Here is a 26202-nt window from a genome sequence, read left to right on the forward strand (position 1 = left end):
CACCAGTGAGGAACAGTGATTTGAGCTCACTGAAGGCTGGAGTTGTATTTGTCATCATCATACGCCAATCATCGTAACGTAGCCTGGGAACAACTTAACACGTTTATGAAGCGACTATTCCTGAGTTTTGCCCAGGATTTTGCTCCAACTTCTGGACAGAACAACACTGAATCTTACTTTTGTTTCACTTATCTTCTCTTACTTTTGCCATGAATGGGAGGGGACGGAATGTTGCTGCCAGGTTAAGTCTTTGAGTGGCTCAGCTTCGGATTTTGCCTCCACCTCTCCTAAGAGGCCTTCCTCTGACAGAGAACATAGAAAATTGGGAATAACGGATGCAAAAACCTGCCTTTTCTGTGCCGTATGTTGGAAGGCTGATACACTGCTCATTTCTTGTCAATCTTCATGTATTGCCACCACATGCCAATGAGTTGTGCCTTCTCGCCTCCCCAAGAGCCGACACTTGGCGCTGAGGTGCGTCGCAGAGCGAGGCTGCTGGGAGAGGGGTTGACAAACATGACACCGCTTACCATCCATCGAATTCCCCCCAACCCCAAACATTGCTCAGCCTACACCCAGCATTCCATATCAAACCTGGACCGAATTCTCAATGAACTGCGGAATTCGGGACCGCCACGTCTCCCAACGGATTATTTCTCCAGCAAAACGCAGTCAGTGAAGGATAGTGACAAAATACAAATGCTGTTTGTAAAAGCGATCCTGCTAACGGGCAAAAGTGGCAAGCAGGGTCACTGGGGAATGACCCAAACATCACTGTTCTGGCTCAGAGAGACATTTAAAGGCTGCCTGTCATGATGGCTCACTCAGGGTGGGGTGGGGGTGGAGGAACAGAGACGGGGCTAACTTTGACAGGGGATACTCAGATTCCCTGTTTTTTTTTAATCATTCTGTCCTCTGGGGGACTTCCACCCCAAGTTGGAGCAACTTGGGACAGTTCCTGGAGAAATGTCTTGATCCATCTGATTTGTAATGAGTCCTAGACCAGCTGTGAAATTGTATAGAGTACCCACTCTAACAACAGGCTGTCTGCTGTTGACTCTTATCCAGTGACACACACCACTGTCACCTCCCCACTACCAGGCAGCGGGCACAGGGTGAAAAGTGGAGGGGCTCAACAGTTGTGGATGAATTGTCCAGGCTCACGTGTGAATAATATCACCTCGAACTCAGAACCAGGGGCAAACACTGCAGCTGTAACACGATATCCTGCATTCTGTTCTATTACCCTGAGGTACTTATGTATGGTATGATTGATCTGGTTAGCACGCAAAACAATATTTTTCACTGTATCTGGATACATGACAATAATAAATCAAATCAAACACCATGGAACCCACAATCTTCAGCTCGGGTCACAAAACAAGGAAACAGTTTTAAATAAGGATGAATCATTTGTTAGAGTGAGCACTGTGCGATTTCAGGACTAGCCAGTCATCAGGGTCTAAGCTGGGTCCTCTTGACAGTCCACTATGTATTGTGTTAACCCATGCTGGTCTCAGTGTGTGTATTTTACATCTTCCAGTGCAGCTCGAGACAGACGGACACCAGGCTTTTTTTGTCATCAAAATCCGGCATGCCACCATCCCAAAACTATACAGCTCTGAAGACCAGCCAGGTCAGTGCCTTTAATCCAGGACTAACGGATGTCTCCTGTATAAATCCCACAATAGAACCAGCCACAAAGCACCTTGTGTAGAGTAGAGCCTGTAGCTTTAGTGGCAGGCTAGCTTTTAATGCCACCTCCGAATGACGTGGGTTCCCTGTTATTTTCCAAGTGTCGATTGGCGAAGGGTCAATTTGGTTTCGGATGCCATTCCTCCAGCAGAATTCCGCGCTTTTATTTTCCCATCGCATCTGCTCCTGAGGCCGCAACGCTACTGCATCGTTCCTGGGTGGGAGGTGAGGCATAAAAAAGGATTCGACCGCTTTCTGAGCGAGACATTGCTGGTTTCATGTGCGCAATGGCGCCAATTTTACTTAAAGCGCTCAAAAAGGAAAGCTTGCAATGCCTGTTCGCACTGTTGCAGAGTTTAAATTTGTGAGAAGCATTTTATTCTCCAGCCCCTCTTTGCCAGTGCCCTGCTCTCTGATACTGCTTGCTCGTGCCATGTGCCCTCTGGGTCAACATTCCTGCGCCAGTGTCCTTCTGTCGCCAACTGCTAATGCCAGGGGCAGCTCTGCCCTCTTGCCCCACTTCCTGCTGGGATCAGTGGCAAGTGCATCCCTGCTTTCAAGAGGAACGTGGCCTTGGTATAGCACCTAACCTGAGTTCCGAAACATTGCAAAGTCTTCAATTGTGCTAAATTGCTCATTGATGTGTGCAATCCAGAGACCCAAGCTAATTTTCTGGGGACATGGGTTCAAATCCCACCGTGGACAATGGTGAAATTTGAATCAAATAAAATAGCGAATAAAGAACTGGTTTAATGGTGGCCATTGTTAATTGTTGTATAAAAACCATCTGGTTCACTAATGCCCTTGGCGAATATTTAGAGAAGGGAATCTGCCATCCTTACCCAGTCTGGGCCTACACATGCCTCCAGACCCATAGCCAATGTGATTGATCCTTAACCATCCTCTGAAATGGCCCTGGCAAGGCACTCAGTTCAGGGGGTAGTTAGGGCAATAACTGCTGGCCTGGCTAGTGATACCCATATCCCTTTCGAAAAAAAAGGAGAAAAATCCTTAATATAATGAACAGACGTGTTGGCAAATTTCCTTAGAAATAGCATCCGGTGGGGGGGAAAGGAAATCTTTCCTCCTGATGGTGTTGCCAACTCCTTCAGGATTGCCCCGGAGTCACCGGGATTTGCAGATTAATTTCCTGTCGGGAGCAAAACCCAGGAGAAAAATCATAGGAACAGTGATTTTGCCCCCCGCCCAAATTAAAAACAAAAGACTTTTATCTGTTACGTCCCTGAGGTAGCAAACAAAAAGGTGCTGTTTGAGCTGGGAAGTTAAAGGTAAGGTGCATCCTCCAAGACTACGGCCAACCAGAGGGTTGGATGGATAAAAAATCCCTTTGAATTTTCAGATAAACCACAGGATTTCACTTGATGTGAAAACCTCATATAAAACAATGACATTTAGAATCTGGTTCTGTATGGTTAAGTGTAAACCAGCAAAAGCACGTTGACCATTCGGAACATGGTGAGCTGCCATCTTGAACCGCGGCAGTCCATGTGCTGTAGGTGGACCCACAATGCTGTGAGGGAGGGAATTCCAGGATTTTTGATCCAAAATGCACAAGGATTTCAAGGCTACAATTTTCTTGCTCAAACTCTACCTGAACAGATGGCACAGTGGAGCAGTGGCTCAGTGGTTAGCACTGCTGCCTCACAGTGCCAGGGACCTGTGTTTGATTCCAGCCTCAGGTGACTGTCTGTGTGGAGTTTGCACATTCTCCCCGTGTCTGCCTGGGATTCCTCTGGGTGCTCCGGTTTTGTCCCACAGTCCAAACCTGTGCAGGTTAGGGTGGATTGGCCGTGAGAAATTGTCCCATAGTGTCCAGGGATGTGCAGGTTAGGGTGTGTTAGCCGTGGGAAATGCGGGGGGGTTATAGGGTCTGAGTGGGATACTTTTCAGAGGTCAGTGCAGACTCGATGGGCTGAATGGCCTCTTTCCACACTATAGGGATTTTATGATTCAGGCAGTTTAACAAAGTCAGATAGTATGGCTGCTGGAGGAAACTTAGGCAGCATCTGTAGAGACAAGTGTTTAGTGTTTTGAGTCCGGTCTGACTTTTCTTCAGATGCTGCCAGACCCTGCTGAGTTTCTCTGGGCAGTTTGACTCTCTATTGAAACAAGAGTTGCAACCTTGTGGGCTGGGCTGGGGGGTTGGCTTAACCTTAAAAGCAAGGCTCATGATTTCAGGATGTCCCTAGGGCAAATATGGTCACTGTTTGGAAATGCAGGAGGCATAGCAACAAACGTGTACATGAGAAGCGCCCACCAACAACAACATGGAGATCCGATCGTCTGTTTTTGTGATGTTGATTGAGGGATAAATATTGGCCTGGGAAAACTCCCTCATTCTTCTTTGATCTAATGCCATAAGATCTTTTGTTCATAACATCATATCCAACTGTGCAGCACTGTGTCAGTCTCCTAATGCAAATGGCTGCCAAGACATGCTCAAAGTAGTGGCAGATGCTAAGCTGACAAACTGGCAAAGCCAGTTCGGGAGCGGTGGAACGCAGGTTTTCAAGAGAAAGAAGTCTCAATCAGACCATCCAGGGGAGTGCGTCATTGGGGTCAAGGGTGAGCAAAGGCCAGGCTTCTGGCCTGCAGCAATCACTGATATGGTCCTGCCCATTGCCAGCTGCATAGTGCAACCTGAGAAACTTCTCACTGAGACAACAAGGTGCAGAGCTGGATGAACACAGCAGGCCAAGCAGCATCATAGGAGCAGAAAGACTGACGTTTCAGGCCTAGACCCTTCATCAGAAATGGGGGAGGGGAAGGGGGTTCTGAAATAAATAGGGAGAGAGGGGGAGGCGGATAGAAGATGGATAGAGGAGAGGATAGGTGGAGAGGAAACAGGTCGAAGAGGCGGGGATGGAGCCAGTAAAGGTGAGTGTAGGTGGGGAGTTAGGGAGGGGATAGGTCAGTCCAGGGAGGACGGACAGGTCAAGAGGGCGGGATGAGGTTAGTAGGTTTGGGATGGGGGTAGGGGGAGGGGAGATTTTGAAGCTTTTTCTCACTGAATTCATTGTCGGCCCACCTTCCTCTTTAAGAACACCTCAAACAACAGAGAGAGAGAAATGCTAGATTTGAAACAAAAAAACAGAGATCTGAAGAGAGGAACTAGAAGGAAGAAGAAAGTAGGCAGCACAGTGGGTCAGTGGTTAACACCTCTGCCACACAGCGCTAGGGACCTGGGTTTGATTCCAACCTCGTGTCAGTGTGGAGTTTGCACATTCTTCCTGTGTCTATGTGGGTTTGCTCCGATTTCCTCCCGCAGTCTAAAGATGTGATGGTTAGGTAGACTAGTAATAACGATATCCTCTTTTAACACAAGAGTGAGCAGTGACCTAATTTAATTGAGAGCTATCTTATGTGTCTGAAAGGCCTCCTCCTGTGCTGTGCTCAGGATGATGGGGCAGATCGGAAATATTTACACCCCTTGTTGAGAAAAGAGTGCATTATGTGTATCGATATATTTGACACTAGTTTCAAAGGAAAGGTGGTCACAAATTGTTCTCTGTGTGTTCTAGGCTATAACATCAGTGCCTTGGTGACTATAGCAACCAAGACATTTCTGAGGTATGACAAGCTGAGGGAACTGATCTCGAGCGTTAGGAAATATTACCCCAATGTCACCATTGTCATCGCGGATGACAGCGACAAACCACAAAAGATTGAAGGAGACTTCATTGAGCAGTACTTCATGCCATTTGGGAAGGTGCAGTATGTTTTCTTTTACTACAAAATGAAAGAAGCAAGCAAGACAGTTGATATACACATTGTGTGGTAACATGGCGAATGCAGTGCGCAATTTAGAAATGACTCAGTAAAATGAATCAGAGCAGGCCTGTGTTAGGGGAGGTGATGGCCTAGAGGTATTGTCACTGGACCCAATAACGTAGAGACACCAGGTAATGTCCTTGGGACCTGGTTCAAATCCTGCCATGGCAGTTGGTGAAATTTGAACTCAATAATAATCTGGAATTAAGACTCTAATGATATCCATGAAACCATTGTCAATTGTCAAGAAGAGCCCTTCTGGTTCACTGCTGTGAAGGAAGCTACCATCCTTACCTGGCCTGGCCTACATGTGACTCCAGACCCACAGCAATGTGGTTGACTCTTAACTGTCCTCTGGGCAATTAGGGATGGGCAATAAATGCTGCCTAGCCAGTGGCACCCACATCCTGGGACTGAATAAAAAACAATGTAGATTTTCAGAGTGCTTCAAGGTAATAGCAGCCTATAAAACAAGAGCACGAAATATGGCCTTTATGCAGCAGTCCCTCATGAGTTGAGTTCCCTGATCACTCTAGGTGGCACGGTGGCTCAGTGGTTAGCACTGCTGCCTCACAGCGCCAGGGACCCAGGCTTGATTCCACCCTCGGGCGACTGTCTGTGTGGAGTTTGCACATTCTCCCTGTGTCTGCGTGAGTTTCCTCCGGGTGCTCCGGTTTCCTCCCACAGTCCAAAGATGTGCAGGTTAGGTGGATTGGCCGTGGGAGATAGTTACAGGTTTAGGATGGGCCTGGGTGGGATGCTGTTCGAAGGGTGGGTTTGGACTTGATGGGCCGAGTGGCCTGCTTCCACACTGTAAGGATTCTATGATCTCGGTGACCTCCAACGAAAGGAAGGCTCAGTCAACTTGACATCCGACTGGTCAGTTTGAAAGTTCTGCGAAGCGACTTTCTCCCTGATACCTTAGGCTGGTAAACGATGAGGTAAGAGAAGGGTCCTAGATGCTGCAGTGTGTACAAAATAAAAGTAGGAGCGTACAAAATTAATTCAGAAGGGCGTTTACTGTTACACACTGTTCAGAAAACGGGGGTAAGGCTCAACAGGTCTCCAATGTTTTCCTGGTGGTAGGAAGGAGTAGGTGAAGAGAAGGAATGACACAGTCATAGAGCTGTACAGCATGGAAACAGACCCTTCAGTCCAACTCGTCCGTGCTAACCAGATAAATTAATCTGGTCCCATTTGCCAGCATTTGGCCCATATCCCTCTTAAACCCTTTCTATTCATGTCCCCATTCTATTCATGTTGTAATTGTACCAGCCTCCACCACTTCCTCTGGCAGCTCATTCCATACACGCACAACCCTCTGTGTAAAAAAAATTGCCCCTCAGGTCTCTTTTAAATCATTCCCCTCTCACCTTAAACCTATGCCCCTCTAGTTTTGGATTCCCCTATCCTGGGGAAAAGACCTTGGCTATTCACCCTATCCATGCCCCTCATGACTTTATAAGCCTTTATAAGGTCACCCCTCAGCCTCCAACGCTCCGTGGAAAATAGCCCCAGCCTGTTCAGCCTCTCCCTAAAGCTCAAACCCTGTCAATGTGCGACTGGTGGAATATTCTCAAGCTTTCATGCTGAAGTTCATATTGTGCACTCATATTCACAACCCAGTACTAAGGAAAACAAAAACCCTGGGGCCCAAAATTAGCATTTCTGAGAATATTCATCCACAAATATATTAACTGCATTGTCCTGGATACTATAGCTGTTTCTGACACCGTAGAAAGGTTACAGCACAGAAAGAGGCCATTCAGCCCATCATGTTTGTATGGTTGAATATACTAGCCATCCACTCTAACCCCACTTTCCAGCCCTTGCTCTGTAACCCTGCTGGTTCCAGTGCTTCAGGGGCAAGTCCAGGTTCCTTTGAAATGAGTTGAGGGTTTCTGTCTCCACCACCAAACTATTACATGAAAATTGCTGCCTAAAAGCAAGTTATTACGGATATCGCTTTGAGATCACTGTATGGCAATATTTCTGTCCTTATTTATTGGACTTTCAGTTACGTTGAATCTGGGCAGAGACCATGATTTTCAAGGACCTGGGATTATGTTTCCTGTGAAGTGCTTGTTGTTCAGCTTTGCAATTACCTCGGCCCTTTGCAACATTTTCCGCTCTAATCAATCAGTGATGCATTGCATTTGAATTCCCTTGGTAGCCTCCATCACAGAAGGCCTGTCAATAACACAAAAATTTATGAGTAAATCTACTCAAACTAAGTTAATATTGGAGATAAAGGCAGCAGAACAAATGTTGCCTTTATCTTGATCTGGGTAAAGGTTAACAACCCCACTAAGTGAGCCACAGTGACTGTGCCAAAAAAATGATGTCATCCATTCTTCACTACACCTCTTCAATCCTGTTCCCAATTACAAACTGATTCGAAGAAAGTGAGGTGGGGGTGTCAAGGAAAGGAATCGCTAGGATCAAACGGAATTCCTGTTTTTTTTTGAACGAAGGTAGATGTTTAGCGAGCAAATGTAACAAGAGCTTTTGCGTAGCTGTTGTGTGTTCCATGGAATCTGATCGATGCCTGATCTTTACAGGGTTGGTTTGCTGGGCGGAACTTGGCCATTTCCCAAGTCACAACGAAATATCTGCTCTGGGTCGATGATGACTTCATTTTTACCGCAAACACTAAGCTTGAAAAGCTGGTGAACATTCTAGAGAAGACAACACTGGATTTGGTAAGAGGGCCACACCTATCTCGGTATTGCCCAGCAGGAAAGCTTTAATGTTTTCGCTGACTGTAAAATAAATCTGTTACTGGGCATGGTGTAATCCCATGTTGCTATCCATTCGGTAGCTTTCTGCTTTCAGAACAGTGTCAGTTACATGTCTGCAATTGCCCATAGTACTGAATGCCATCTAACTGGCATCTACTGGTGACATCTCCTTTCTTGCCCATCTGGGACCACCCTAATTTCCATGATCTAGTACCACGCATACCTGCTGCTCCATCAACTGAAATCTTTCGTTGAAAAAGGACCTATTGTTTCAATTAATGAAATGGGTGCAATTATTGCAGAGAATGTGGTCAAAATACAAATTAGGCAAAAGAGGAAGTAGTCACTGGAATAATAATGATTTGTTTAACACGGCTTTGATCTGCAACCTACAGTCACTTCACATTAAATAACATATTATTCACACAAGCTCAGATATAGCCTTACCGACTTGGTCTTATTAAACCCAGTATGGGTGGGGGGGGGGTTCCTGAGGTGAGTCTACACACTGGTTTGCTTGCCTTTTCCACAGCATTCCTGACCCTTGCCCATATTCTCTTCCTTGCCAACTCCCTGCAGGTTGGCGTACCTTGGTTTCAATGTGGATGAGTGACCCTGGTGCATGATCTTTATTCTCGATGGGGATGATTTGAAGTCATGGACCAGGCTTTACCGAACCGTTTCCAGGCTACAAATAGACGCCTTTATTCCTGCTGCATGCTGAAGGATAGATTCAACAAGCTCTCAGCCAAGCGATAGAACTCAAAGCTGCAATGATCAATGACACTGAGACAGCATTTAGCTGATGTTCCAATCTGCCTTCTTTCTAAATGTGGCTCCCCACTGGAAGCATCAGATTGACCCTTAAGTATCTCTGAAGAAAGACCACCAAAAGACAGAATCTTAAGAACAAGGTAGAAAGGAAACAAAGTTAAAAGTTAAACATTGCAGTAATTATAGTACAGTGATACCTTCTTAGTTTTCAGTAGAAAATAAAGAAATAAAGCTGAAAGTTCAAACGTTACAGCCTTTCTTAAGTGCTTAGCCACAGTGGGACTGCACTTCGAGGAATCACCTCGAAACCGGAAGTCCACGCTAAGGCCATGCCAAGCTGAGAGACTGCCATGTACTGCCGAAAAGCCTCCAATGCCAGGCCGAGGGATTGCCACCCCAGGCTGAGAGCCTGCCACGCTGGGCCACTGAGAGATCGTCATGCCAGGCCTGGCTGGCACTCATCCAGGTCTCAGCTTCCTCTGTCCTCGTGCCCATTTGAAACTCTCACTCTTGACCATGTGCCCCACCCTTCAAGCTCATTGCCAAGGTACCCTTCTGCCCTCAGTAAGTTGTTACTCCAAGTCACTTGGCACTATACCTCCTTCTTCAAATGTTTTGACCCATCTTGCTTCCCCAAACCTCCAAATAAACACCCTGACTCAGATTTCATTACGAAACAAGACCTCAGCACCTTGAAGATTTAGTTCACCAACCAGGTTGTCGCTCCGATTCTTCCCAATTTTATCTTGTACATGGCAGTGACGAGACCGGAGCAGATAAGCCAGTCTGTGTTGGTCCACACAACAAGTAGTCCTAATCCCAGACACCTACCTTTTCTCATTCCCATTCCCCCCAACCAGCTCACTAACCTACACTCGACCGTTTCCATGGTTTCTGCTTCGATCACTAATTCAGAGGGAATGCTGCACCCTCATGTTCCTGTGTAGAAATGTTTCTCTCACTCTCTTTTCTAAAGCTGTTATGTTTAATAACTCAGTGCCCTTATTCAAGAACCCCTCAATCGTTGTGCATAGTTCCACCCTTCTCAACTTGAACGCATCTATCACTCCTCAGATACTTCTCGCTGTCCTCACAAAACAGCCTCGATTTCTCAAATATTTGTATCCTCTTCAGAGCTGGCACTATCCAAATGGATCCGTGACCTTACCAGTTCTGAGGAAGGTTCACCGGACTCAAAACGTTAACTTTGATTTCTCTTCACAGATGCTGCCAGACCTGCTGTGTTTTTGCAGCACTTTCTGTTTTGTTTCCACGCCCAACCCTAATCATTGCCTCAACAATTGTCCTGTTGTGCAAAGCCCGGAACAGCATGCAGTGCTCCAGCTATGGTCTAAGTAAGGTTGATATGGATTCACCATTACATTTTGCCTGAGAAAGGATATTCTGTAACGCTTGGCTTTAAATTTCTAATTTCATTTTTTTTGGTTCTTATCCACTTGGGGTGTTGTTTTCAGTGTCTGACTGCCCTGAACCCCCAATCTGTTTTTTCCACATTACCCAATTTTTTCCATTCGATAATCATATCAATATTCCCCACTGCTTCCTTTGTTCCACAGAATTAGTTACCCTGCAATCAGGATGACCGTTATTTTAGATGTATTCATATGTGGCATGTGGGTACCACTGGTTAGGCCAGCATTTCTTGCCTGTCTTTTGTTGCCCTGGAGAAGGTGGTAGTGAGCTGCCTTCTTGAACCACTGCACAATGCCCTTAGGGAGGGAATTCCGGGATTTTGACCCAGTGACAGTGAAGGAACGGCGATATATTTCCAAGTCAGGATGGTGAGTGGCTTGGAGGGGAACTTGCAGGGGGTGGTGTTCCCATGTATCTGCTGCCCTTGTCCTTCTAGATGGAAGTGGTCATGGGTTTGGAAGATGCTGTCTGAGAATCTTTGGTGAATTTCTGCAGTGCATCTTGTAGATAGTACACACTGCTGCTACTGAGCGTCGGTGGTGGAGGGAGTGGATGTTTGTGGATGTGGTGCCAATCAAGCGGCTGCTTTGTCCTGGATGGTGCCAAGCTTCTTGAGTGTTGTTGGGGCTGCATCCATCCAGGCAAGTGGGGAGTATTCCATCATACTCCTGACGTGTGCTTTGTAGATGGTGGGACAGGCTTTGGGGAGTCAGGAGGTGAGCTACTCGCTGCAGGATTCCCAGCTTGTAACTTGCTCTTGTAGCCACTGTGTTTATGTGGTGAGTCCAGTTGAGTTTCTGGTCAATGGTAACCCCCAGAATGTTGATAGTGGGGGATTCAGTGAGTATAACACCATTGGTGATGGTCAGAGCCTGGCATTTGTATGACATGAATGTTACTTGTCAGTTGACAGTATCCGAGGAGTCACGAATGGTGCTGAACATTGTGCAATCATCAGCGACCATCCCCACTTCTGACCGGAAATATATTTAGCCTTATTGCAATCTGATTGATGTACATAGGGTAATGAAATGGCTCTGAAAACAGAACTCTATGAAATATTGTTATCCATTTCGAACTGTTCTAAGAAACTGTCCTTCATTCTTAACTCTCCATTTCGTCCCTTTTATCAAGTTCATATGTCCAATTTCCTAACTGTTTACTTCATTCTGTATCTCTTCATCTTCATAGATCATAGAATGTCTACAGTGTGGAAACAGGCCCTTCGGCCCAACAAGTCCACACCAACCCTCAGAGCATCCCACCCAGACCCATTCCCCTTTAACCCACCTAATCTACACATCCCTGAACACTATGGGCAATTTTTAGTATTTCCAATCCACCAAACCCGCTCATCTTTGGACTTGTGGGAGGAAACCAGAGCACCCGGAGGAAACCCATGCAGACACGGGGAGAATGTGCAAACTCCACACAGACAGTCGCCCAAGGGTGGGATCGAACCCAGGTCCCTGGCGCTGTGAGGCAGCAGTGCTAACCATTGAGCCCTATTGTCAATTGTCTCCTGTGTTATACCTTCTTGAAGTTATTCTAAAAGATTGACATTGGAGGCAGCCCAGAGAAGATTCACTCGGCTGATCCCGGGTATGGAGGGACTGTCTTATGAGGAGGGGTTGAGTAGGTTGGGCCTGTACTCATTGGGGTTTAGGAGAATGAGAGACGGCCTTATTGGAACGTAGACATCTCTTAGATGACTTCACAGGGTAGATACAGAAAAGGTAATTTATTTACTCTTGTGGGAGATTCTATGAGCAGGGGGCATCACCTCAGAATAAGGCGACACACAAATAAGGCAGATGAAGAGGGAAGTGAATCTGTGGAATTAGTTACCATCGAGGGCTGTCGAGGCTGTGATAGACAGATTTTGAATCAGTGAATCAAGGGTTATGGAGAAAAGGCAGGAAATTGGAATTGAGGATTCTCAAATCAGCCACAATTTCATCAAATGGCAGAATTGAGTTGATGGGCTGAATGGCCCACTTCTGCTTCTAGGTCTTCTCGAATCCCTACTGCCTGGAAGCAGGCCAATCAGCCCATCAAGTCCAGACTGACCCACCGAAGAGCACCCCACCCAAACCCAACCCCCCACTAACCCTATCCCTGCATTCTCCCATGGCTATCCCACCTAACCTGCACATCCCTGGACACTATGGGCAGTTTAGCATGGCCAATACACACTAACCTGCACATCTTTGGACTGTGGGAGGAAACCGGTGCATCCAGAGGAAACCCACGCAGACACAGGGAGAATGTCTGTGTGGAGTTTGCACAGTTGCCTGAGGCTGGAATCAAACCCAATTCCATGGTGCTAAGAGGCAGCAGTGCTAACCACTGAGCCATTGTGCCGCCCATGGTCTTACAGATTCATGGGAAATGCATGTGTTCCACATCACCACATCTGTTACCTCCTCAAAGAATCTATTGGGTTTGTCAAACATGATCGGCCTTTACAGAAATCCATGTTGGCTGCTTCTCATTATTTTCTCTACATTAGTTTTATTCTTTTCTGAAGGTGGATATTGTATTGGCATCTTCCAGCGCACACTAACCCTCTACAGACCCCAGAAAATCCATTTCCCTGGCTTATGCCATTTCCCTTAGCATCCTTGAATGTACTTCATCAGGCCTTGGGCTGGACAAACCCCTCTGTCATACTCTTCTTGTTTATCCTCACATCTCTTGTCATGTTTTCATTCAATTTACAATTTACCTTGTACCCAGTGACCTTCACTTTTGTAAACACTGAAGTATCACCCTTTTCAATGTGTTCACCCACATTTACTTCATTGACTTTGCTCAGAGTGAGATCTTTTGCACTTGTAAGCTTGTGAATGTGATGCTTGAGGAAGGACGCCAACAATAATATGTTGCAGGAATTTCCTTCCTTTTCAGATCGTTTACTCCCCGTCTCAAACAATGATTGGATCACAAAAATCTCCACCAATAAGCTTTTTGTCATTCTGACTCACCTCACCGATCTCAGTTGGAAGGTCAGCAGTGTCCCACAGGGCAGCGTTTTCTCAATATATATTTAATTTTGAACCTTGTTCTGAATCTTTTCATCAATGCCAATGTCTCTCGTAGAGCTGATATTCCTTCCTTAGCTATAGTTTCTCACAATGTATGTCAGCTGCATCAAATTCAACTCAGTCATAAGGCCCACTGTCTCAAACTCTTTTCAGTCTTCCAAATTAAGTCCTGACTATTCACCCTCTGCCTCTTGAACCCAAAATACATTGGTAGCCTCTCTGTGTCCTCCACATTCCCTAACCTGTTTCAAAAACCAGTATGTTCTCCGCTCTCCTCTCCTCCACATGCTGCCTACATTTAGTCACCAATCAATTTTGAGTGCCCATTGAGCTGTCAAATCATCGAATCCACGGCAGGGAGCCCTTTTGCCCATCATGTGTGTGCCAACCTACTTGAATCAAAAAGATCGAGCTAGACAAGACTTTTGTTGCTTACGCCCACTTGTTCACTCAGTTGGCCATCGCCACAATTGGTGCCAGGCTCTGCCTTCTAAATCTGTTTCCAACTCTTCCACAACATTGGCACACTATCCCTACAGGGTGGAAGCAGGCCATTCAGCCCATCGAGTCCACACCGGCCCTCTGAAGAGCATCCCACCCTATCCCTGGGACCCCACATTCCCCATGGCTGACCACCTAGCCTGCACATCCCTGGGCACTATGGGGCAATTTAGCATGGCCAATCCACCCTAACCTGCACATCTTTGGACTGTGGGAGGTAACCGGAGTACCCAGAGGAAACCCATGCAGACACGGGGAGAATGTGCAAACTCCACACAGACAGTCACCCCAAGGGTGGAATCAAACACAGGTCCCTGGCGCTGTGAGGCAGCAGTGCTAACCACTGAGCCACCGTGGGCACAATTCATTGGCTGCCAGCTGTATTGTGCCACCTGCAAACACGGGGGTTCAATCAAAAAACATCCAAATGAGGAGCCACTGATCTGTGATGGCACCATGGTTTTGAAGACGTGCTCTATTTTGGAATTAGGGGGACCCTTTCATTCCTCCATATTCTGGCATTAATGTTACGTCCTCTACAGCACTGAATTCACACCTCCGGGTAAATCTATCATGGTAACGTGAGTTTTTAATCGTCATGATCCATTGTTCTTTAATGCTAGCAGGCTTCGGCCCATTCCGTTTACTGGGCCCCAGGGCTGATTGTGCAACTGCCCAGACTTCTAGCATCCTGCTCTTGTGTTCCGCTGTAGGTTGGAGGGGCGGTGCGAGAGAAAACAGGGTTTGCCACCACTTTCCGCCACCAAATCAGTGTGGAGCAAGGAGGAGAGGAGGGCGACTGCTTGCACACCCGCATGGGCCACTACCACGTCCTGCGGGGCTTTCCAAACTGCGTGGTGACGGACGGCGTAGTCAATTTCTTCCTGGCCCGCACAGACAAGGTGCAACGGGTGGGCTTTGACCCTCGGCTGACTCGGGTAGCGCATTCAGGTGAGCGAGCGTCCTCCTTGGCACAGAGCAGTCACCAAAAAGTCAGGATTGCCCCAGGCTCTCCAGGGATTGAAAGACATTGCGAGGAACAGTCCTGGAGAGAACAACAACTTTCCCATCTGATCAAGATGTAATTTTTGATAACCTTCCTCGCTATCAATGCTACCTCCTAATTTTGTACCATCTGCAAACTTACTAATCATGCCTTGTACATTCACATCCAGATCATTTATATAAATAACAAATAACAAAGGCCCCACCACCAACCCCTGTGGCACACCACTAGTCAGGCCTCCAGTCCAAGAAACAATCTTTAACCATCACCCTCTGCTTCCTACCATCGAACCAATTTTGAATCCAATTAGCTCGGTTTCCCTGGATCCCATGTGACCTAACCTTCATGACTAGCCTGCTCTGCGGGACTTTGTCAAAGGCCTCACTAAAGTCCATATATACAACATCCACTGCCCTAACCTCACCCATCCTCTTGGTTACCTCTTCGAAAAACTCTAAAAGATTTGTCAAACATGACTTCCCGTGTGCAAATCCATGTTGACTATCCCTAATCAGGGATAGTCAGCACGGGTCTATTTCCGTGCTGTACAACGCTGTGACTCTAAGTCATGTGATAAAGCCTCCACTTACAAGCATGATGTTCGGTCATGGATAGTGTAAGGTGACATCAGTTACCAACCTATTCACCCATTGTGGTTGTCCTTGCCGACTGACATTCACTTCCTAATCAAATTCCCACCCTTGTTCATCCATAGCCTCACACTGGTCGAGCTCAGTTTTCTCCTCCAGACCCATAATTCTCTGAAATCTTGGCGCCACTCCACTTCTGGCACCTTAAGTGCCCCCAGTGGTCACCATTGATGGCTGTGCCTTCAGCTGCTGAGGTCCCAAACTCTGGGATTCACTCCCTAAACCTCTGCCTCCTTTAAGATACGCCTTAATACTTCTGTCTTAAACCAGGCTTTTGGTCACCTGTCCTATAATTTATTTTAATCAACCTGTCTGGACGTGTTATGATGCACCTCTGAGACAGAGGAAGCGGGAAAGGCAGCCACTGGAATTAGCTAATAGCTGCCTGTTAAAGATCCCAACAGGTTAATTGTCCCCTGTGTCCTGGTCACCATTTATCTCTGAATTAACACTGAAAGCACCCAATCCCCATGTTACTTGTGAGGGTTTTGTGAGCACTGGTCAGCTGCTGCATTTCCTCAGTGCAGTTCACAAGTGCTCTGTTACCTGGGGGAGGTGAAGGCCTAGTGGCATTATCGCTTTTAATCCAGAGACCCAAGTAATGTTCTGGGAACCCAGGTTCAAATCTCACCATGGCAGATGGTGGAGTTTCAATTCAATAAAAAATCTGGAATTAAGAGTCTAATGATGACCATGAATCCGTTGTTGGAAAAACCCATCTGGTTCACTGATGCCCTTTAGGGAAGGAAACTGCTGCACTTGCCCAGTCTGACCTCCATGTAACATGAGGCCCACAGCAGTGTGGTTGCCTCTTTACTGCTCTCTGGACAATTACGATGGGCAATTTATGCTGACCTAGCCAGCAACACCCTCATCCCATGAATGATTATAAAAAAAACACACTCACTTTCTAGCAGGGGTCATTAGAGTATGATCAGAATTGGATAACATAGCCAATTCCCTTCACATCCCACCCTGCCCCCTCCCTTTATGGGGATAGCCTTCCCATCAACATCTCTTAAAGGGAGAGTGCCAATTCAAGACCCCCAAGGAATCAAGCCAGAAGAAAATGACTTGGATAGTCATAAACTAAACAAAACCTTCTCTTGTTTATTTTAATTGCCATGCACTCAAAACCCTGGCCCTTCTAACAATCTTTAGGACAGTCCTCATAAATATAGCACAGTAACCTCTTCTCATCCATCAGCCAAAGTGGTTTGAAGGGCCTGATATTGACGATTCGGTGTGGCAATGTTGACGATTCAGTGTGGCAGTGTTGACGATTCAGTGTGGCACTGTTGAGGATTCGGTGTGGCACTGTTGAGGATTCGGTGTGGCACTGTTGACGATTCGGTGTGGCACCATTTTATTGTTCCTGTGTTCCAACACGAGTTAACTCGTTGTAGCAATGATGTATGCTAAATCGCGTTAATGGCTGTACCTTGTGTTTTCTTTTGGCAGAGTTTTTTATTGATGGACTGGGCATTCTCCATGTTGGCTCTTGTGATGATGTCACTGTGGACCACGCCACCAAGATCAAACTGCCCTGGAGCAGTGTTGATGAAAACGAGAAAACCTACAAAGAATTCCGGTACCCCAAGTCATCCGAGGCAAACGTCCAGCTGAAACACAGGCTGTTTTACTTGAAAAACAGATTTAAGTGTATGGTAAAGGACTAAAGGGACTGGCAACAAGGGGGAAGAGAAAAAAACTTCAAAACAAATCTTTAATGACATGCCCAAAGCAGAGAGAGATGGGAACTCATCACAAATTGAACAAAACACATTGATGTGTAGGATTAGGGCCTGAATTTCACATAACAGTAGGAACTGCTACTCATTCCATCGTGTCATTGGAGAACTCTCAGACTAGCTGGGTGTTTAGAATGTAAAATGATTTGTCCATGAAGGCTGCTAAAAGAAAAATGCAATTCCAGAACAGGCAAGTGAGAAATCTCCCTTAAATGGCTGAATTGTAAAAGTGTTTGCATTCCAAGTACCTTTCTGAGTTTCAAGACTGAGAATTGCCTGCGAAGAGTAATATTCTGCAATCACTCTGTTACCTCAAACAAGACCCTACCTGTACCCGATACAGCTGCAGTATGAGTCTGCCTCCCTTTTCGAAATTTAACCACACAGCTGACTCTAATAATGTTGATGCAGCTACAGTTGATTGATGATCTAGTTGTCCTTTCATCTGATTTAGTGTCTAGCTGATTAATGCCAATTGCTCCTGTAATCAAATGTTCAAAATCCTGTAATAACTGGCTAAAGTATTGAGTCAAAAAACGAATTGTTGCCTCCCTCAGATTAATCTGGTTCAAAGGCAGATGATGTCAAAGCTTGGGTGTATTTTGAAAGGCATGACTTTGTTTGCTGCACCCCCCCCCCCCCCCCCCCCCCCCCACCTCACCCCTATTGCAAAATTAGTTCCTCTTGAGACAGGACTGCGTGGGTCCGTATTAGTTGCATAACACAACAGAGAAGGACCTTGGAAGCTAATTGCACATCCCGCTTTGAAAAACATGAGTCAGCCACTGGGCCCTTTGTAGTGTGTAAGGGGGCCCTTTTGCAGTTTGAATCGAACGCCTGATACATCTTCTTCAAGGCCAGTCGACAGAGTACAGCTGGCATTGTTGACGTTGGAACAAACACTCACCCACCTGGCCCAGCGCCACACACCCTTGGTGGGCTTGTTTACCCATGTTTGCTGTTTGAATTCAATTTCCTTAGCATTATGCCTTGCCACCAATATATGTCAAGACAGCTCCATCTTTAACCTTCAGTTGCAGAAGCAAGTGGTAGTATTTTCCTTCGGCCTTTCGCTTGTTTGTTGTGACATTTGTTTCCCTCCTCCAGCTACTCCACATGGGGCATGGGATAGGGTGGAGATAGCCTCAGGAGCTTCCAAAGTGGACACAAAACATGAGCTCAGTTTCTCTTGCCGCAGAGCCAGCCTGCTGTGCTGAGCCAAGACCCTCTAGCACTCTCCGTTTTGATTTCACACTACGGTTGGGACCATGCAACAACAACAGCCTGCATTTATGCAGCGCCTCTGTGAGTGTCTTGAGGAGCTTCACAGGAGTGCTATTAGAAAACAAGCCATGTAAGTATACAGCGGGGGAGAGGCTTGGTTAAAGAAGTGGGCTGGAAGGAGGAGAGAAAGGGGTTTGTTTGGAATTCTAGAGCTTAGGGCCTAAGCAACTGAAGGCATGGCCACCAGTGGTGGGACCATTTCAATGAGGGGTGCTCAAGAAGCCAGAATTAAAAGAGGGGATTGTGGAGCTGGTGAAGATGCCCATATTAGGGAGGACCGAGGTCATGGTGGGGTTTGCAAATAAGGATTAAAGCTACATTTTGCAGGCTCCTGTATTGTCAGTGTTGTGGGTTATTCTCCTGGCATAAATCAAAGGAGAACTGAAGGATGCAGGTTAACTTTGTGTTTAATTTAAACAGTCTTAGTCTCAGACTTGCTAAACAGAATTCTGTCTACTACTCTATCCTGGCTCTGTCCCATGTCTGTGTGGCACATCTGTCCAATTTCAGTCCCGCATCTCTCTGATATGTACAGAAAATCATCAAGGTTTATAGACATATTTTGTTTACAGTTCATTCTTGTAAAACAAACAGAAATCTTCCATTCTAGGTCTTTCACTTACCTTGTTTATACTCTAAAGGCTGATGCAGGCCTTAAGATGTTCAAGATTCATGCTTGCAAAAATGTGCCTTACAGTACTGGCTTATAAAGTCACACCTTACTCTTGTAATGTCTTTTTATAAAACCCTGTTTAATTCACCCGTTTTGGCCTTTGGCCATGTCCGAGGTAGTCAATTTTAGTGACAGTGAAATTTCCTGTTATGCTCCATCTGACCTAGTGAGCCTTCAGTTTAGGCCCTTGGTCCACTGGAGAAACTCAGCGGGTCTGGCAGCATCTGTGAAGAGAGAAACAGAGTTAATGTTTCAAGTCCATTATGAAGCTTTTTCAGAACTACATTCTGAACGCCACTCTGAAGATGAGTCATACCAAACTCAAAATGTTTACTGTTTCCACTCTCCAAAGATGCTGCCAGACCTGTTGAGTTTCTCCAGCATTCTCTGTGTGTTTGTTTCTACATTCTGATCTCCTAAACCAAGGTCACCTTGAACTACTGCACCAGTGTCAGCCTTGATCAATAGTGCTACCCCTCCACCTCTACGTAGCTTTCTATTTGTCTTGAATGTCATGTACCCCTCATTATTCAGAACCCATTCTATGTCCCCTTAGTCTCTGTAATGACTATCAGATCATGTTTATTTCAATGTGTGCTATCAGTTCTTTGTTTTGTAATGAATACTTTACACATTCAGGTGCGGAGCCTCCAGTTTTGCTTTTATATAACATCGAGTCCAGAATTGTTGGTTTGTTTTCCTCTCTGTTCTATCTTTCCATCGTTTGACCTTCCTTTCCCATATTACTGGTTTTTTTTCTCTTACCTTGCCTGCGCTCTTTGATGTACCACATTGTTCCACATCTTGCCCCCATGATCTAGTTTCAAACCCTCTCTAATTTCCTGACTTTGCAGACATGAATTTTAAACGTGAGGCAGTGACCATATCCAACAAGGCAGAATCCAAACCTCTGCTTTGATATTCAATGGCATTTACCATCCCTGAATCCTCCATCATTGACCTCCTTTGACTTACCATTGGCTAGAAACAGAACTGGACTAACCTTATGAACAGAGATAGTAGGAACTGCAGATGCTGGAGAATCCGAGACAACAAGGTGCAGAGCTGGATGAACACAGCAGGCCAAGCAGCATCATAGGAGCAACGTCAGCCTTCCTGCTCCTATGATGCTGCTTGGCCTGCTGTGTTTAACCTTATGAACACACTGGCTACAAGAGATGGCCAGAGGTCGGGTATCCTACAGCGAGTCAGTCACCTCCTGTCTCTCCAAAGCCTGTCCACCATCTACAAGACAAAAGTCAGGAGTGTGATGGAATACTCCCCACTTGCCTGGATGAGTGCAGCTCCAGCAACACTCAAGAAGCTTGACACTATCCAGGACAAAGCAGCTCCTGCTTGATTGGCACCACATCCACAAACATCCCACTCCCTCCACCACCGACGCTCAGTCACAGCAGTGTGTACCATCTACAAAGCTCCTTCAACAACACCTTCCAGACCTATGACCTCTATCACATAGAAGGACTGAGGCACCAAGAGTTTGGGAATGCCACCATCTGTGATCTGATTTGGAAATATATGGCAATTCCTTCAGTGTCACTGGGTCGAAATCCTGGAATTCCTTCCCTAAGGACATTGTGGGTCTACCTACAGCACATGGACTGCAGCGATTCAAGAAGGCAGCTCACCCCCACCTTCTCAAGGGGGCAACTAGGGACTGACAATAAATGCTGGTAAAATGCCTGCATGCAATGAACATGTATTCTTTTAAAAGCCTATTTCCTAGTGGCTGTGAGCTGGAAAAAGAAACCTGGCAATCACATTCAGAAAGGGTGCAGGGATGGCTGGTGTTAGAAACGCAAAGATCGCAGTTTGAGATGTGTTTGTGCCATTCAGCAGAGTCATGAGTAGCCTATTACAGAGCTTTGTATGCTACATGTTCCCCAAGAAAGCTTGGTACTAACAGCACAAAGATGTCCTATTCCCCAGCACTGATGTTGTTTCCCTTGATGACACTGAAAGCTGACTAGTTGAAATCTCTCTCTACTTCAGGAGTGGCATAGTGGCTCATGGTTAGCACTGCTGCCTCACAGCACGAGGGACCTGGGTTTGATTCAACCCTCGGGCGACTGTCCGTGTGGAGTTTGCATATTCTCCCTGTGTCTGCGTGGGTTTCCTCCAGGTGCTCCGGTTTCCTCCCACAGTCCAAAGCTGTGTAGGTTAGGGTGGATTGGCCATGCTGAATTGCCTGTAGTGTTCAGAGAATTGTAGAATAGGTGGATGGGTCGGGGTGGGACGCTCTGAGGGTCAGTGTGGACTTGTTGGGCCAAAGGGCCTGTTTCCACACTGTAGGGATTCTATGAATTCTAACTCAGCAAGCTCCAATAAGCTTGCTTTGCTTCTGATTAAAGGGTTACCATTTCTGCAGTTGATTTAATGGCCTGTTGCTGAACAGCCTACACTTATGTTGGGTGGCTCTTGTTGGTGCAGTGATAATGTCCCTACCTCTGGGCTAGGAGACCAGGGTTCAAGTCACAAGAAGTTAGTTTTTTAAATAAAAGTCTATACAGTAAATCTGCGTAGTTGGGAGCAGGAGAAAGGGACATTCATAGATCAGGATCAAATGAGGATCTAGAAGGCATGGTTAGTAAGTTTGTGGATGACACCAAAATTGGTGGTATAGTGGACAGTGAAGATGATTATCTAAGATTTCAAAGTGATCCTGATCAATTGGGACAATGAGCTGAAGAGTGGCAGATGGAATTTAATTTGGATAAATGCAAGGTATTGCATTTTGGTAAAACAAACAAGGGCAGGACGTACACATTTAAAAATAGGGCCTTGGGTACTCTTGTGGAACAGAGAGACTTAGGAGTTCAGGGACATAATTCTTTGAAGTTTGTGTCACATATAGACAGGGTGGTTAAGAAGGTGTTTAGCATGTTTGCCTTCATTGCTCACACCTTTGAGTATAGGAGTTGGGACATTATGTTGAGGTTGTACAGGACATTGGTGAGGCCTCTTCTGGAGCAGTGTGTGCGGTTCTGGTCACCCTGTTATAGGAGGGATATTATTAAGCTGGAGAGGGTTCAGAAGAGATTTACCAGGATGTTGCCAGGACTGGAAGGTTCGAGTTATAAGGAGAGGCTGGATAGGCTGGGACTATTTTCACTGGAGTGTAGGAGGTTGTGAGGTAACCTTACAGAGGTTTATAAAATCATGAGAGCTATAGATAAGGTGAATGGCAGGTGTCTTTTCCCTAGGGTGGGGGAATTTCAAGACTAGGGGGCATATTTTTAAGGTGAGTGGAAAAAGATTTAAAAAAGACACAAGGGGCATTTTTTTTTTACAGATAGTGGTTCGCGTTTGGAATGAACTTCCTGAGGAAGTGGTGGATGTGGGTGCAGTTACAGGGTTTAAAAGATATTTGGATAAGTACATGAATAGGAAAGGTTTGGAGGGATATGGGCCAAATACAGGCAGGTGGGACTGGTTTAGTTTGGGATTATGGTCAGCATGGACTAGTTGGACCAAAGGGTCTCTTTCCATGCTGTGTGACTCTATAAGTGAGCAAGCAAATATGTGACAGTTCAAGCTCATTAAGGATAAAGCTGAATATTTTCAAAATGGTGGGAAAGGAATGTTAAATGCTCAGAGGCAGTGGCATAGTGGTCCTGTCACTGGTCTAGGAACCCAGAGCCCTGGGCCAGTGTTCTCTCTGAATACTGCCATGGCACATCGTGTGATTTGAATTCAATAAAAATCCAGAATAAAACCCCATTGGTGAATGTCATTTGGGGAAAAAAAATTCTGGGTTCACCAATGGACTGTAAAGATGACAATCTGCCAACCTTCCATAGTCTGACCTCCATTTGACTCCAAGACGTGCAGCAAGAAATAGGAGCGGAAGTAGGCCATTCAGCCCAATGACTCTGTCATTGCTCTGTCATTCAATGTGGTCATGGTTGATCTAATCATCCCCAACTCCACTTTCCTGCCTTTTCCCAATAATCCTGGATTCCCTTCCTGTCTCTCTCAGCCTTGAATATACTTAATGACCCAGCCTCGACAGCCCTCTGTGGTAAAGAATTCCACAGATTCACTCCCCTCTGAGAGAAGATATTCCTCCCCATCTCTGTGTTAAATGGACGACCCCTTATTCTGAGATACTTAACATACTTCTGAATATACTTAATGACCAAAGTCATTACAAAGTCCCCACAATTCTAAAGTCAGCAGATTGTTGATCTTTATCTCTAAGTGGGCTGGAATACCAAGGGTTGAAAGCAAGACTTTAGTTTTGTAGTGCCTTGGTCTGACCCCTATCTGGAGTAACTGTGTTTAGCTCTGGGTCCCACACCTCAGGAAGGTTAGATTGGCCTTCAGTAGGCTCCAGTGTAGATTCATCAGAATAATGCCAAGATTTAAAGGGTTCAATTGTGAGACACCCCCAACGCAGTCACATGGATTGGCTTGACTTTGGTTGTGTTTGGAAGCTCTAGGCTGATCTGATTGATGTGTTTAAGATGTTTTAAGGAATGTATTGAGTATATATCAAAAAACTAATACCCCTGGTGGGAGTGTACAGAAAAAGGGGCCATTAATTCCAACATTAGAGTGAGACTGTCCAGTAGTGAAATCAGAAAGGGTGTGGATTAAGGAATTGAAGTTGTCAAAATGGAGATTGATCCTGTTTTCTGCTTAGGTAAGGATTTAGAGGGAGTGTGGGCCAAAGGCAGCTAAGTGGGCTTGAGGTGCAGATCACCTAGGACCTAATTGAACAGCAGAGTGATATAGAGGGCTTGAATAGCCTCATCTGGGTCAACTGAGGCTTGTTTTATTTTTAACCCATTCACAGGAATGTGGGTGTCACTGACTAGGTCCAGCATTTATTGCCCATCCCTAATTACCCAGAGGGCAGTTAAGATTCAACCACATTGCTGTGGGTCTGGAATCACATGTAGGCCAGACCAGGTAGGGATAGCAGTTTCCTTCCCTAAAGGGCAAAGTCAGAAGTCACATGACACCAGGTTATAGTCAATAGGTTTATTTGAAATCACAAGCTTTCTAAGCGCTGCCCCTTTGTCAGGTGAAGTGATTTCTGACTTGTCCATCCCAGTTCAACACCGGCATATCCACATCATTGCAAAGGGCATTAGTGAACCAGATGGGTTTTCCTGACAAATGATAACTGTTTCATTGTCATCATTAGACTCTTAAATCCAGATTTTGTTTTTATATTGAATCTGCCATGGCAGGATTTGAATACAGGTCCCCAGAGCATTTCCTGGCTTTCTGGATTAATAATCTAGTGATAATACCGCTCGGCTATCACCTCTCCCAGTGAAAAGACAAGCAGTTTTGACTCCGAGTGTTGTATGTTCACGTCTCTGTTGACACTCCAGTGCAGTACCGAGGAAGTATCACACTGTAGCAGGGGCCATCTTTTGGATGAGACATTGAATTGAGAGATAGTAGGAACTGCCGATGCTGGAGTCTAAGATAGCAAGGTGTGGAGCTGGGTGAACACAGCAGGCCAGGCAGCATCGGAGGAGCAGGATCCTCTGATGCTGCCTGGCCTGCTGTGTTCATCCAGCTCCAGACATTGAACTGAGTTCTTTTCTGCCCCCTCAAGTGGAAACACAACAGCATTAGTTTGAAGCAGGAGAGGGGAGTTCTTGCTCGTCCTGGTCAATGCTTATCCCTCAACCAGTGTCACTCAAAACAGACTATCTGATTGCTGTTTGTACCACATTGCTTTCTGTAAAGTGCCATGTTTCCTAGAGTCAATATGGCACGCAAGGAAACCATTCAGTCAATTGAGTCCATGCTAACTTTGTTGGGAAGCCCAGTCAATCCCACTTCCCCATTCTATCTCGGTGATTTGTTTCCCTCAGATGTCCATCCAGTTTCCTTCTGAAATCACTTATTGTCTCTGCCCTTGTGGGTCTAGGTCGTTCCAAGTTGCTGTGGAAAATGTTCTTCTGCTCGTTCCTCTCGAAAGGTTCCGTGTAACTTCCCTACATTTGAACTCAGTGCCTCTTTTTGCAAAACGCAAGATCCCATGCATTTTGCTGATTGTTCAATCGATATATCCTGGCACGTTCAACGATTGATGCACCAGTGCCCTCCCTCCACCAACCAGGTCCCTCTGTTCTTGTGTTACCCCTCATCTTTCTTGCCAATGTGTGTAATCTTTGGAATTGGCTTGCACAAGGCTATGCAGTCACATAAATGGATCATTTCCTCTGTCCTTGCTCACCCTTTAAAGCTGGGCTAGGAGGCTCAATATTCCCTCTCCCTATCCATTCTGTCTCTTTCCATCACCTCACACTTCTCTGTGTTAAACTCCATCTGCCACTTGCCTGTCTATTCTACTGGTCAGTCAAAATCCTAATTGATATCATACCCGTTTTTCACACCATCAAATTTGATATCATTAGCAAATTTTGAAATATTGATTTCTTTCAATATATGCCATATATACATACTTATTAAAAAGTAGTGTTCCCAGCACATACCCTTGGGAACCCCGCAGTCTATCACTTTCTAGCCTGGAAAACATTTACTATGGGTGCCCGGTGGCTCAGAGCGCCAGGGACCTGGGGTCAGTTCCATCCTCGGGTGTCTGGCTGTGTGGAGTTTGCACATTCTCTGTGTGACTGTGCTCCGCTTTCCTCCCACAGTCCAAAACTGTGCAGGTTAGGGTGGATTGGCCGTGCTAAATTGTCCCGTAGTGTCCAGGAATGTGCAGTTTGGGGTGGATTGGCCATGGGAAATTGTCCCATAGTGCCCAGGGATGTGCAGTTTAGGGTGGATTGGCCATGGGAAATTGTCCCATAGTGCCCAGGAATGTGCAGTTTGGGGTGGATTGGCCATGGGAAATTGTCCCA

At 45.9% G+C, this 26202-nt stretch overlaps 2 protein-coding genes across 2 annotated transcripts in view; both read left to right on the forward strand.

Moving 5' to 3' along the window:
• Positions 1-26202, forward strand: part of LOC109924102 (beta-1,4 N-acetylgalactosaminyltransferase 1-like) — a 122513-nt gene that overhangs the window by 52036 nt on the left and 44275 nt on the right. The gene's annotated exons all lie outside the window — the stretch shown is intronic.
• On the forward strand, positions 427-17983 carry b4galnt1b (beta-1,4-N-acetyl-galactosaminyl transferase 1b). Its single transcript, XM_048619008.1, has 6 exons — positions 427-739; positions 1544-1636; positions 5238-5425; positions 8049-8189; positions 14698-14935; positions 17102-17983. Exons 1-6 carry the CDS (start codon positions 427-429, stop codon positions 17317-17319), a joined length of 1191 nt encoding a protein of 396 aa, XP_048474965.1. The 3' UTR covers positions 17320-17983.

This window comes from Rhincodon typus, chromosome 41 (genome assembly GCF_021869965.1).
Source record: "Rhincodon typus isolate 14 chromosome 41, sRhiTyp1.1, whole genome shotgun sequence".
Taxonomy (NCBI): domain Eukaryota; kingdom Metazoa; phylum Chordata; class Chondrichthyes; order Orectolobiformes; family Rhincodontidae; genus Rhincodon; species Rhincodon typus.

Coding starts and splice junctions, on each gene's coding strand:
- b4galnt1b (XM_048619008.1), top strand. CDS start 427: ATGAGTTGTGCCTTCTCGCCTCCCCAAGAGCCGACACTTGGCGCTGAG. Junction 740..1,543: donor CCTGCTAACGGGCAAAAGTG/GCAAGCAGGGTC, acceptor TACATCTTCCAG/TGCAGCTCGAGACAGACGGA. Junction 1,637..5,237: donor CAGCTCTGAAGACCAGCCAG/GTCAGTGCCTTT, acceptor TGTGTGTTCTAG/GCTATAACATCAGTGCCTTG.